At 47.1% G+C, this 12,124-nt stretch overlaps 5 protein-coding genes across 5 annotated transcripts; 2 read left to right on the forward strand and 3 right to left on the reverse strand.

Moving 5' to 3' along the window:
- Positions 1–472: 472 nt before the first annotated feature.
- N7483_012106 (putative DNA mismatch repair protein (Mlh3)) lies at positions 473–2,688 on the reverse strand (the record flags this gene model as incomplete). The annotated part of the gene is made up of 2 exons (XM_057095533.1): positions 473–2,385; positions 2,442–2,688. 2 exons carry the CDS (start codon positions 2,686–2,688, stop codon positions 473–475), a joined length of 2,160 nt encoding a protein of 719 aa, XP_056941504.1.
- Positions 2,689–3,108: 420 nt separating this feature from the next.
- On the forward strand, positions 3,109–4,478 carry N7483_012107 (uncharacterized protein; the record flags this gene model as incomplete). Its single annotated transcript, XM_057095534.1, has 2 exons — positions 3,109–3,142; positions 3,214–4,478. The coding sequence occupies 2 exons, from the start codon at positions 3,109–3,111 to the stop codon at positions 4,476–4,478; spliced, it is 1,299 nt and encodes a 432-aa protein (XP_056941505.1).
- A 348-nt stretch (positions 4,479–4,826) lies between these two features.
- On the reverse strand, positions 4,827–6,616 carry N7483_012108 (cytochrome P450; the record flags this gene model as incomplete). The annotated part of the gene is made up of 5 exons (XM_057095535.1): positions 4,827–4,931; positions 4,989–5,759; positions 5,816–5,934; positions 6,000–6,252; positions 6,308–6,616. 5 exons carry the CDS (start codon positions 6,614–6,616, stop codon positions 4,827–4,829), a joined length of 1,557 nt encoding a protein of 518 aa, XP_056941506.1.
- Positions 6,617–7,605: 989 nt separating this feature from the next.
- On the forward strand, positions 7,606–8,913 carry N7483_012109 (uncharacterized protein; the record flags this gene model as incomplete). The annotated part of the gene is made up of 5 exons (XM_057095536.1): positions 7,606–7,779; positions 7,838–8,213; positions 8,267–8,384; positions 8,444–8,511; positions 8,576–8,913. The coding sequence occupies 5 exons, from the start codon at positions 7,606–7,608 to the stop codon at positions 8,911–8,913; spliced, it is 1,074 nt and encodes a 357-aa protein (XP_056941507.1).
- A 2,589-nt stretch (positions 8,914–11,502) lies between these two features.
- On the reverse strand, positions 11,503–11,963 carry N7483_012110 (uncharacterized protein; the record flags this gene model as incomplete). Its single annotated transcript, XM_057095537.1, has 3 exons — positions 11,503–11,641; positions 11,697–11,873; positions 11,932–11,963. The coding sequence occupies 3 exons, from the start codon at positions 11,961–11,963 to the stop codon at positions 11,503–11,505; spliced, it is 348 nt and encodes a 115-aa protein (XP_056941508.1).
- Positions 11,964–12,124: the final 161 nt, after the last annotated feature.

Consider the following 12,124-nt stretch of genomic DNA (forward strand, 5'->3'; position numbering starts at 1 on the left):
ATTGAACATTATGGCACCTCGACATGCCCGCGAATTAAGGAGATCGAATATGCCCTGGGGACAGCCACTCATCTTCTGCAGCCACGCATGAGGAGGGGGATCTTCTCCCATGGCCTCCACAAATAAAGAGCTGTGATCATTCGGACCGTTTTTGTTGAAGGGTTTGCCGGGACCTATGGGTTTTCTGTCGCCTTCCTCATGTGTCCAAATTTCACGACGGAGTATTTCAATGACAAGCTGAGGATCTAGTCGACAGCGTTCCGCAATAAGCGCGGGGAGGGAATCGACCAAGACAGTGACTTCGGAGACTGAGATCTCTTGTACATTGTATTGAATGCCCCAATCCTTGAAAAAACTGGAGTACTTTTGAAAAAGGCCGGCCTCCGTCGAAGAGATCTTGAATGTTATTGTCTCTATTTCCAGGGTGCAAACTTCAACCTCGTGTAATGAATTTGATGGAACAAACATCTCATCAAAAATATTGTTCAATGCGACAGCGCTCGTCCGCCGCATGTTGATCAATCAACACCAAGACTGCTTCCGGATAGCCCGCAGTTTCATTTTCGGCATTGAGTTTGACGAGAATGAACTTTTGATCCACCTGTGCAATGATGGTGGCCGTTGCGAGACTTTGACGTTGCAGTTTGCCCTTGAACATGGCAACTTGAGTAGAAGTCAAAGCTCCAGCCAGAGCTCCACTGCAGTGAGTGATTTTGTGAGAAGTCCCAGCATCCAAAAAATTAGCCTCAACGTCAAACCTCGGCAGCGGCATCTCTGTACGCGTAAACGTAGGATTGTCCCATTCTCGAAGTAGGTTCTCGACCCAACTGTCTTGATCCGTGGAAGTTGATTTTGTTCCAGTCAGGGTTGGAAGTCCAGACCTTTGCAGGCCCGTAGATGTGGGTTGAACCGTCTGACCAGTACGTGAATTGATCAGATGTTTCTTCCCTGTACGCCTGTCAAACCAGGGAATCATGCGGTCAGTCTGTGAATTATCGACCTCTAATTCACCCTGGCTTGGTTGGAGCTGAGATTGATCAGCACCAATTGGCTCTGTATAAGATATATTGGATTGTAGAATATTTCCATGTCCATGTGGAATGGATGAGTCTGTTTCGCGCGTAAAGAAGGGCGAAAGGCGCACCCTCAGCGCATCTACAGTGGTCCGCCCAGACAAAGCATGATCACCAAGACCCTTCGCAGTCTTCAATCTAGACCAGTTTTGAAGATTTTGACTGGTAGTAGCTGCATGCGGTCGTTGAAAGGACGGAAGTTTGAGACTGTTGGTAAAGCTTTCTTCCGCATCCACTCTCACAGGGCGTTGCCTTGATGAAGTGAATTCAGATCGACTCTGCCCGGCAGACATAGCTTCTTGAGCTCGATTTAGACTTCTCCCTCTTCGTGTTGCGCTACGAGGTCGAAGTTTCTGCTGTTTTAAGAACTCTGTGATCATCGCGTTTAATACTTCAATGATCCCTTGAATTGACTTCTCTGAATTCGGGGAAATCTCGTCGGCATCTTCCTCAAAAGGGAGAGCGACGCTTGTGTCAATGCGTATATAAAACATGGGCCACCTGTTTACTCCTTTTGCCCATGATTTGCCACTTACACTGCTTGGGGCCTCGGAAGGTCCCACAATAGGCGACTCACAAGCAGCGGAGGTGCTTCGAGATGCCAATCCAGAGAGTCCAAAGTCCGATGACGCTATTAGACGATTGATCTCGTTGAAAAGGATATTCGATCCATTCCGAGACAACACCGGCTCTTGACCAAGAGAGATGAATTGCAGTTTCTTCGAAGGGCTGGGGATAGTTGATATCGCCGCGGAGATCTGGAGGTCCGGAATTTTGGCCGATATTACATGCCATGAGTCCATATTTCGCGACCTGATCAAGCCAAACTGTGCCATTATAGCTCCGATTCGAGCAAGATCAACATCGCCAGAGGTTTGCAAAGGAGACTCAAGATTGGGACTGTCTAGACGGATAGAAAATCTTTTGCTTTTTTCAGTGTCCGAGATAACAAGTTTCAATAATTGAGGATTGGCTAGCAACAAGGAAACAATAAAGTATCGTAGATGATCCCACTCTCGGTCCAACTCCTCTGGCTTCTGGAACGCGAGAGCCCGACTCTTGACACGCACAGGCATATTGCCAAAGAGGTCATTCAGCGTCACGCATGTACCGTGCTCGCTATATCGAAGATTCTGGTGCACTGGTGCCGGAATCAAACGTGCAACAGGTCGCGAGTGATGGAAGATGATTGAATTTGTAGTCGGATACTGAATATGACGAGACGTCACTGTCAGTAAGGACAAAGCAGCCAGTGAGTACAAAAATAGTCCGCGATGACCGTAGTTGCCAGGCTTCCCAAATTTGGACGTGTCTGTAATAGAGGTTAGCCAATCGTCGGCAGATATTCAGGCTCAACTAGTTGCATACGATGTGCTTTGCCAATGCCTCCTGTGGATTCGAACTCGGTTGGACGGATTCCAGCACCATCATCTTCGACTATGCAGCCTCCCCGCTTGAAGTCCACTGATACGTGAACTGTCTTAGCGCCTGCATCGAGAGCATTCTTAACCAATTCCAAGATAACACTGTTTAGATTGGTGATCGCAGTGGAAGATTTGATCTTGGCGGCAACATCAGCAGGAAGAGCTTGGATTCCTGCTTTTGTCGAAGACATGCTTGAAGCCACAAGCTTGATTGAATAGTTGGGCTAAGAAAATATGCTGCCCATTATTGCAACGACGATCAGTCCCAATGGCGGCAAGAACGTTGCCACAGTATCATGGTTGTCACATCGAATTCATATGAATCAAAACAACTCCTAAACTTGATGAAACATTTTAAAATAATGAAATTTCAATCCATTCTGCAATAAATCCAAGATTGACTTAGTTGAAGTAGAAGTTGAACGTGAAAGAATTCTAGACCATCAAGTGACATCAAGGGGGGCACATGACCTGCACGGATAAACAGTGTTCCCGTCGTGCTCTCTCTCTTTTTGCCTCGGCGCGAACTCCCTTTCGTCTCTTTGTTGCTCTTGAGTTGGCGACAAACTTTTGGGGGGGTTTGATTTTGACATATTAATCTGAATTTGAAAATGGCTGCAACTGAAGGACCTGCGCGGGCGCATGGTAAGCACTCAAAAGGAGATCTGTCCTCACTCTTCTGTGGAACGTCGCATTAATGGGTTGCTTTACAAAAGATCGCAACGGTCGCCGCCGCCCATTTTCGAGCTGGATGAAGCGTCTTGCAAGCCTTAAGAGCTCATCTGACTCTACTTCAAATCGCTGGACTCATAGACGACACTCAGCAACCAAGACGAAGAAGGGGGGTCAAGGCAACAATAACCCATATCCACTATCTGGAACAATCAATCGACAAGCAAACCCAAGCGGTTCTTATGACGACAGCGAGCGCAATGGCCGAGAATCTCGCTCTAGAAGCGACCCATCACTAGTCTACTCTGCCTACGATAACCCTGGCCCCGAGACTGGTACAAAGTCAACAGCACCCACGATATCCACCAACGGCGATACTGCTATCTCCGATGCAGCATACTCGAAGGCGGGGACAATGGCTACAGCCGGCGGGGGTATAAGCTCTCATGGAGGAGGGGAAGGAAGCACCTTCTCTTCGCCTGCGCCCTCAGTTCGCTCGTTGGCAACCACCTTAACAACCGTGCAGTCAGCTGCGCCGTCCACACAACTCTACCCTGTACAGAATGGACATAACAGCACTGGACATGGGTTCTCAACACATAGCTCCAGCCAACAAGTTCAGTTCTCGCATCAGTTCCCTACCTCTTCATCCCCCGCCACAGCTGTGCCCCCGCACTTGATACCCCACAGTCAGTCCATGACATACAGTACAGCAACCGCAAATAACGTTCTGACCGACAACGCATCGATCCTCACCCTAGCGAGCTCGTCCAAACGCCGTCGCCGAAACTCCCTTGATACTAATGCATCAGTGCGTGCACTGGCGCCGTCGTCCCTGTTTGGTGGAAGTCGCGAAAGTCTGCCGTTGAGTGTTCTCAGCGGCAATGTGGTCGAACCATCAAATGCATCTGCCTTTAACGCTCAGGGTGTCTTGAGTCGACCTAGTATTGTGGGACTTGCTAGCGCTGAGCGCATCAGCGTCTACTCCGCGTCTGGTGTCACGCCCATTGCCAATGGCGCAGGTGAGAGAGGAAGCTTTTATACAAAGCCAACTCCTACTGCCGGCGATGGAGCTAGCATCCGTAGTGGTGCGCCTTCACACAGCCGCAATGATAGTACAGCTGCCAGCATTACTGGTGTGAGTAGTCCGCTTGTCATAGCCTCTGGTCGTATCAGTCGCAGAAGCTCCGGATGGGGAGAAATCACTGGCGATGAAGAAGATGAGGGGAAGACAGGCGATCGAACTGACGAGAAGCCAACCATCAAACCCGAGTTCAGTTTCCCAGAAGAACCCAAGGATCAGTCTTAAGCAGGATTCTGGGACTTTGACCTTGAAGAGGTGATATGAAGACCTCCAATGATGTTACGCAAGCGCGGCAAAGCGATTCTTTCTTTTCTATTCTTTTGTCCTTCACACTAATGATACGATGCATGCAATCTGGAATGGGGGAGGGGTGCTTGTGTTAATTATGCGGCGTTTTTATGCTCGGGCGTTCTGAGGCTGAAATGGAGTTTTGATATACTCATGGTTTGCGCTTTCTGTCCTTTACTTTGCTGCCTGCTTAAATTGAGAATTGCCTCATGTACGCATAATGACCCAAATGATAATTTCTTTTCTATCCAAGCGTGTTCAACCAAGTATGAGCTCTACCCGTACTCAGGTGCTAGCTGTACGTCGTCGAATGATCATCGGCATATCATATTGGTACACAAACCAAGCATTCCGATATTTCCACTCATGCTTCGAGTCAGCTAGTTGAATCTGTCATCGGAGATTAGCTTCAAAAGAACACAATAATCGTAGAGGGAGGTTACTCACATCAAATGAGCTATATAGCGTAGCAATCAGCTTCTTGATTTCCAACATAGCAAGATAACGACCCATGCAAATACGACCACCTCCACCAAACACAAAGTCAACTGTATCCTTCATCCGTCTATGCCGAAGCTCAAATTCCTCCATACTTTCATTCTCGCCTTGTAGCCAGCGATCAGGATTGAAGTCATCAGCATCCTTCCCAAAAACCCCATAGTCACAATTTGTGACAAATGGGTTGATACCAACTTTGGTTCCTGCTGGTAAGAACTGTCCATTTGGAAGTTTGAAGCCCTGTTCTGGGACCACACGCTCAAATATCATAGCTATACCGGGATTGATGCGCATCGTCTCAGAAATAACGGCGTCCAGGTATGGCAGGTCGCGAATTTCTTTCCAAGGAGCAGGTGTGGGCAAAGAGGTGGCTTGAAGCTCGGTGGCAAGTTTCAATGATGCTAATGGAGCCTTTGCTAGGTAGTAAAGCACAGCGCGCATGGTTGCAGAGCTTGTGTCACCGCCAGCGAGAATGCTGAGCATTAGCCAGTTTACGATCTGTTGGTCGTTGACCATATCTGGGTATGCTTTTTTCAACTGGACGTATTTGTCTAGAGTGTGGTCGACGGACCCGATCTTGATCTTTTTGTTGGCCAGCTCAGCTTGATACTCTGCGACGACCTTGAAAGCATACAGAACACCGGTGAGAGTTGGCTTGGGGCCAATCCGCTTGATAGGGTTCTTGTCGAGAAGATTGTCGACCCATGGAATTTGGGAAACCTGTCATGACAGTGTTAATTGCGTACCTTCGGATATAATGGATTGTAGGTGCATACTGGTGCAAAGTACTCAAGACCAGCGGTCGAGTCAGTGATCAAATTATCAACATCTTTCTCCTGGTCAATGAAACCATAGTGACGACCGAAGCTAAAATTGGCAGTGACATCCCAAGCAACTGGAATCAAGTATCAGCAAGTTTTGCTTTTTCTAAATAGTTTAAGTCAAAAAGTAGGCTCTTACAAAATCCAATCCACTCATCAGCAGGACAGATTTTATTGGCATTTTCACCATCAATAAATTTTAGAGACAGCTTGTCCACGAACTTGCTGATGGTCTCGTCAATTAGAGGCTCATATTCAAGAACCTTGGTCATACTCCAAAGACCACGAATAGGTCGAATGTTTTGGCTATGCCAGTCTTCATCTTGGGAGTTGAACAAATTGGAGAGACGATGACCTTCAATAAGTACATCGTTTGGCCTATACATATCACTCTGGATTATTCACCCGTCAGCGAGGATGCATACAAGAAATTCTAGTGCATAATACCTTCTTCCATGGATTCCGAGTCGAGTAAATAGTCCGAATCAATCTTGGATCAGAAATGCTGATACAATTCGGACCGATCTGTACAGCGGCCCCATATTTGCGATGCAGCTCAAGGTGCTTGAGCTCAACACGGCCGCGATAGGTATGAACCGCGCGCCAGAAGTCCGTAATCTTGGCAAGTAGCGGGCCAGGAATACCTCTCAGTGGCGAAAGCAATATGTCACAAATCAACTTTGTGAGGCATAAGAGTGCTACAGCAGCAAGACCTTGGACCCACGAGGAGGAAACAAGCAAAGAGAGTACCGCCATGGTATTAAGCACAGACAAGAAGACAGGTCAACTACAAAGGTACGCGAGGGATCACAATACAACTCACGGCAGGTAAATTGCTATTTCTGAGGCATGTTTGAGAAGCGGAGAAATATGGGTCCTAGAGCTCGTTTTGAGAGCCATAAGAACCCTAGGCCTACTAGTAGAGCCCTGAACCCTTATGTCACCTAAGAAACGCTAAACCGTCCATCAAAATTTTCTCCACGAGATTGAACAGGAGGTCAATGCGAGGAGCTACTCTGCCATGGCCATGAATAGCTAGTTTGTCAATGTTTGCAACCTGTCTATAACAGGCTATTCCTAATCATAACAAGGGTGCTTTTAGCACGGGGCGAGACGGGATGTGGAGCCGGAGTCATAACGTCTAAGTCCTGAATGGCTCGTTAGCATGTAACTATCTCAAATTGGAATGCAGAGCCTAGAACATTTGAATTTGACAGCGGAGCTCCCCGAGCACGCACAGAAGTTTCCTCATGTCGATTCCTGCCGACTTCGCGCAAGGTGGCTGATATGGGAAACGGCTAGAGAACTTTGTTCAGATGCGAGAGCGAAAATAACTAGAGTGGAGAGGAAACTTATTAGGCAAAGATGTTCATTTTAGCAAATCTCTGAAGACAATGGCTTTTTGAATATGTTTTAACTGGCTCATCGGTATTGTTGATTGTCAAAAACTGGGAAGTTCACATTTGAAAAAAAAAGATGTGATAGATCAACTATCCCAAAGACCCTTTGCCTCGATTTGTAAAAAGAAATGACCCACTATGCATGGGGATTGACTCATCTGAACCAGAAAAAGCTCCTGTCATATTCTTGAAAACGTTAGTTTGAATTTTTTGACATTAGACAGCTTGGTCGTGATGTTTAAATGGCTTCAGAACCCAGAGGCATCGATATGCCTCGCAAAAGGGGAGACTCGGAGTAGTCTACGAGACTCACTCAAAGTCTCAAGTCTGAATTGATTTTTAAAAATGGTTTCATCTCAGCAGACTTCCTATATGCAAGAAACCCGAGCTCCTGTTGTGCAAGGAGTGATGTGGGTGATGGCAATAGTCCCTTTGGTGTTTGTTGGGATGAGACTCTATGTGAGAATCTTCTTGAAGCATGTTTTCGGCTGGGACGATTTCACCATCATCATTGCAACTGTGAGTCTGAATTTGAAAGAAATATCTCTTGTTCTTCAAGCTGATCTGAAATCGGTAGGGATTTTTGATTGCTTATGCCGCTGTGTGTCAAGCAGCGACCACCGTGGGTCTTGGGAGACATCTTACTTTTGTCGAACAAAATCCGGATAATCTCATCTCAGTGGCTTTGCTCTGCGATATTGGTGAGGCTCTAGCAATCTTGGCTTGCACACTTGGGAAAACCTCGTTCGCTGTGACGCTCTTGCGAATTGTGGTGAAAAGATGGATGATCATTTTGCTCTGGTTTGTGATTGTGACGATGAATCTGGTCAATGTCTTGACGGCATTATTTGTGTTTTTGCAATGCAAAGATCCTCGGCATCTATGGAATCCTGCAATTCCTTCAAAGTGTTGGCCGTCTCATGTGTTCACTGACTATTCATTATTTGTGGGAGGTAAGTTTTCCACGTATTTACCTTCACTGTTTATTTTCTAACACATCATCCAGCTTACTCTGGAGCTCAAGATTTTGTTTTGGCCCTGCTACCTTGGACGATCGTTTGGAACCTGCAGATGAGGCGGAAGGAAAAGTTTGGAGTGGCATTTGCCATGAGTCTGGGAGTGTTGTGAGTATTGATGAGCTTCAGATGGGGTGACTTGGACCATCTTGACTAAATATCTATAGTGCTGGCGCAGCTTCCATCGTCAAGACTACTTATCTTGTTGCACTTTCAGCCAAGGCAGACTTTACTTGTGAATCTAATCAAGCCCCTAACACAATTATATTGCTCCCTTGACTAATCCTCGTGTGACACAGGGGAACTCGCTCCGTTACTCTACTGGGCTGCAGTCGAAGATGGCCTAGCAATCACCGCCGCCTCTATCCCAGCTCTCAAGCCTCTGCTCATGAGACTATTCCCAAGTTCATCGGCGAATGACAACTACAATATGATTTCATATCCACCGAAACCAAGCAATCCGAAAGTCTTCGACAATTCCCAAGGGGAGGTGAAAACGGACATCGTGCACCCTCCTAGTCTTGATGACAGAGATAGTCAGACGGGGATTTTAGATCCGCAATTAGTATGTGGAAAAGGGGACAATGGTATCAACTATACAAGAGAACTCTCGGTTACATATACCCCGTCTCCATGATGCACATATGGGTTCAAGTTACCGGAATGGCGTTTTTAAATTGTTCAATGCTACTCTTTCATACATGAGCGGCTCGAGGGTTGACAGATATCAAGGGATGCTCAACAATATTATAGTCTGAAATACACGAATCAAAACAGACATACTAGAATTTTTCCTTTGTTCACGAATAAATTACTAGTATACAGCCATTGGCTTCGTGCTTGAAACTGCTGAAAAATGTTTCGGCCTGTAGTAATGGGGACATTCTAAATAATCATGGCTCATGTAATCTGGACTGAGGTAGATTCAGTTGAAGAAGCCCAATCATATCGCTGGCATCAGTCTCATTTTGAACACAGTAGGTACTCGTATGATTTAACTATGGTATCTACCTCAAAAGCTCGCTAACTCCAAATTTCCTCAACACATCCATTCAATCCCTTGAGGCTGTTAAGACTGTCCAGGTGTTGGCTCGTACACAGCAAATTTTCTGCCACATACGGCAGATTAGAAGCCTAGACAAACTGTATTGGTTACCACCAAACTACATGGTAGAGGGCACTGTATCCGATGAGTTAGTATGTAATCAAAAGCAATAAAGTGGCGGATTGGAAGCGCATTTCCAACTTACACATATCTTTGCACCACTTGGGTTAGATGCTGGTGGACATGTGTTGAGGCTGAGACAGCAACCAGGAAGTGGTCCGCCTGATATGCAAGTCGTTCCAGTGGGACACTGCCAACAATATTAGTCTAAACTGGAAAATATATTCTCTCGAGAAAGTATCCTTACGCAGATTCCTGCTGCTGCGCAGAATGGTGTTGCGGCTGGACAGCTAATGCACAGACCATTGACACAAGAACCTCCTCCTGGTCCGGGAGGACACTAATCACTTGTTAGAAAAATTGAAAATTGAAGACTTGAGCAAGCCAGGCAGGGTATACATACTGATTTATTGCATTGTCCACAGTTACTCAAGCTGGTTGTTAGATCGGCGCAGACTCCATTGCAACACGCCGGCAACGTGCCATTACAAGTCGGCGTAGTGCAAGATCCACAATGTTGAATACTCGAGCTAAGATCCGTACATGCTCCATTACAGCAAGCAGGTATTAGACCAGTGCATGGTAATGCGAGGCACGAGCCACAGTGGTTAATATCCGTGCTAAGATCCGTACAGTTTCCATTGCAGCAGGCAGGACTTGTACCAGTACATGCTGGCGTAGTGCAAGTTCCACAATGTGCCGTATTACTGGCCAGGTCTGTGCATGTCCCGTTACAGCAAGCGGGCTTAACGCCCAGACAGGGAATAGCGAGACAGGATCCGCAGTGGTTGGGATCGGAGCTCAAATCTGCACATGTTCCCAGGCAACAAGCTGGATTCCCGCCTGTGCAAGCCGTAGCATTACAAGCACCACAGTGCTTAATATCCGTGGATAGATCAGTACAGTTGCCACTGCAGCATGCTGGGGTAATACCTAAGCATGGCGCGGCTGTGCAAGATCCGCAATGCAAGAAGTCACTGTTCAGGTCTGTACATACACCAGAACAGCAGCCTGGCATAACTCCAGTACATGGGGATGAGAGACAGTTGCCACAGTGTGTGGTGCTTGATAAAAGATCGGCGCAGGTCCCATTGCAACAAGCTGGGAGTTGACCCGTGCATGGTGCGGCCGTACAGGATCCACATTTGGTAATGCTGCTACTTAGGTCGGCACAGGTTCCATTGCAACATGCTGGTTTCTGACCGAGACAAGGGATAGCAAGACAAGATCCACAGTGATTAATATCAGTACTCAAATCTGAACATGTTCCCAGACAGCAGGCTGGACTTCCACCTGTGCAAGCCGTAGCATTACAAGCACCACAGTGCTTAATATCCGTGGATAGATCAGTACAGTTGCCACTGCAGCATGCTGGGGTAATACCTAAGCATGGCGCGGCTGTGCAAGATCCGCAATGCAAGAAGTCACTGTTCAGGTCTGTACATACACCAGAACAGCAGCCTGGCATAACTCCAGTACATGGGGATGAGAGACAGTTGCCACAGTGTGTGGTGCTTGATAAAAGATCGGCGCAGGTCCCATTGCAGCATGCTGGTAGTTGACCCGTGCATGGTGCGGCCGTACAGGATCCACATTTGGTAATGCTACTACTTAGGTCGGCACAGGTTCCATTGCAACATGCTGGTTTCTGACCGAGACAAGGGATAGCAAGACAAGATCCACAGTGATTAATATCAGTACTCAAATCTGAACATGTTCCCAGACAGCAGGCTGGACTTCCACCTGTGCAAGCCGTAGCATTACAAGCACCACAGTGCTTAATATCCGTGGATAGATCAGTACAGTTGCCACTGCAGCATGCTGGGGTAATACCTAAGCATGGCGCGGCTGTGCAAGATCCACAATGGAGGAAGTCACTGTTTAGATCTGTACAAATACCAGAACAGCAGCCTGGTTTTACTCCAGTGCAAGGAGGCGAGAGACAATTTCCACAGTGTGTCGTGCTTGATAGTAGATCGGCGCAGGTTCCGTTGCAGCAAGCTGGTAGTTGACCAGTACATGGTGCGGCTGTACAGGATCCACAGTGGCTAACGCTGTTACTTAGATCATTGCAGGTTCCGTTACAACATGCCGGCTGTTGACCGAGACACGGAAGCGCGAGGCAGGAGCCACAGTGATTGATGTTTGAGGTTGTATCAGTGCAATTTCCGGAGCAACATGTTGAAGCCGTAGGCGGACACTAGTATATGGAGTAAGTTTTGACAGACTCGGAAGGGGCGAGTATTTTAACCTACTGTTTTGGTGCACGAGCCACAGTGACTAGAGTTAGAACTGAGGTCGGTACATGCCCCAGCACAACATCCTGGAGTAACGCCAAGACATGGAACTGTGAGACAAGCTCCACAATGATTTGGATCAGAGTATAAATCAACGCATCCTCCAAGGCAACACGCAGGTTGGATTCCAGTACACTATCACAGTATTAGTAATTCTCGTTAAGTAGTATATACTTCTTCAAGATGTGCGAACCGTTGTGCTGCAATTTCCACAGTGATTCGCATCGGTTGCGATATCCGTGCATTCCCCTGTACAGCAAGCCGGTATTATGCCCAAGCAAGGTGTGGCATTGCAGGCTCCACAGTGCGCGTTATTGTTGTTCAAATCAGCACATGTACCCGAGCAACAAGCCGGATTTGTACCGGTACACTGCCAGATATGAGTT

Source organism: Penicillium malachiteum (genome assembly GCF_028827825.1).
Source record: "Penicillium malachiteum strain IBT 17515 chromosome Unknown utg000005l:1.0-9002435.0:326005.0-9005861.0, whole genome shotgun sequence".
In the NCBI taxonomy this organism is placed as follows: Eukaryota; Fungi; Ascomycota; class Eurotiomycetes; order Eurotiales; family Aspergillaceae; genus Penicillium; species Penicillium malachiteum.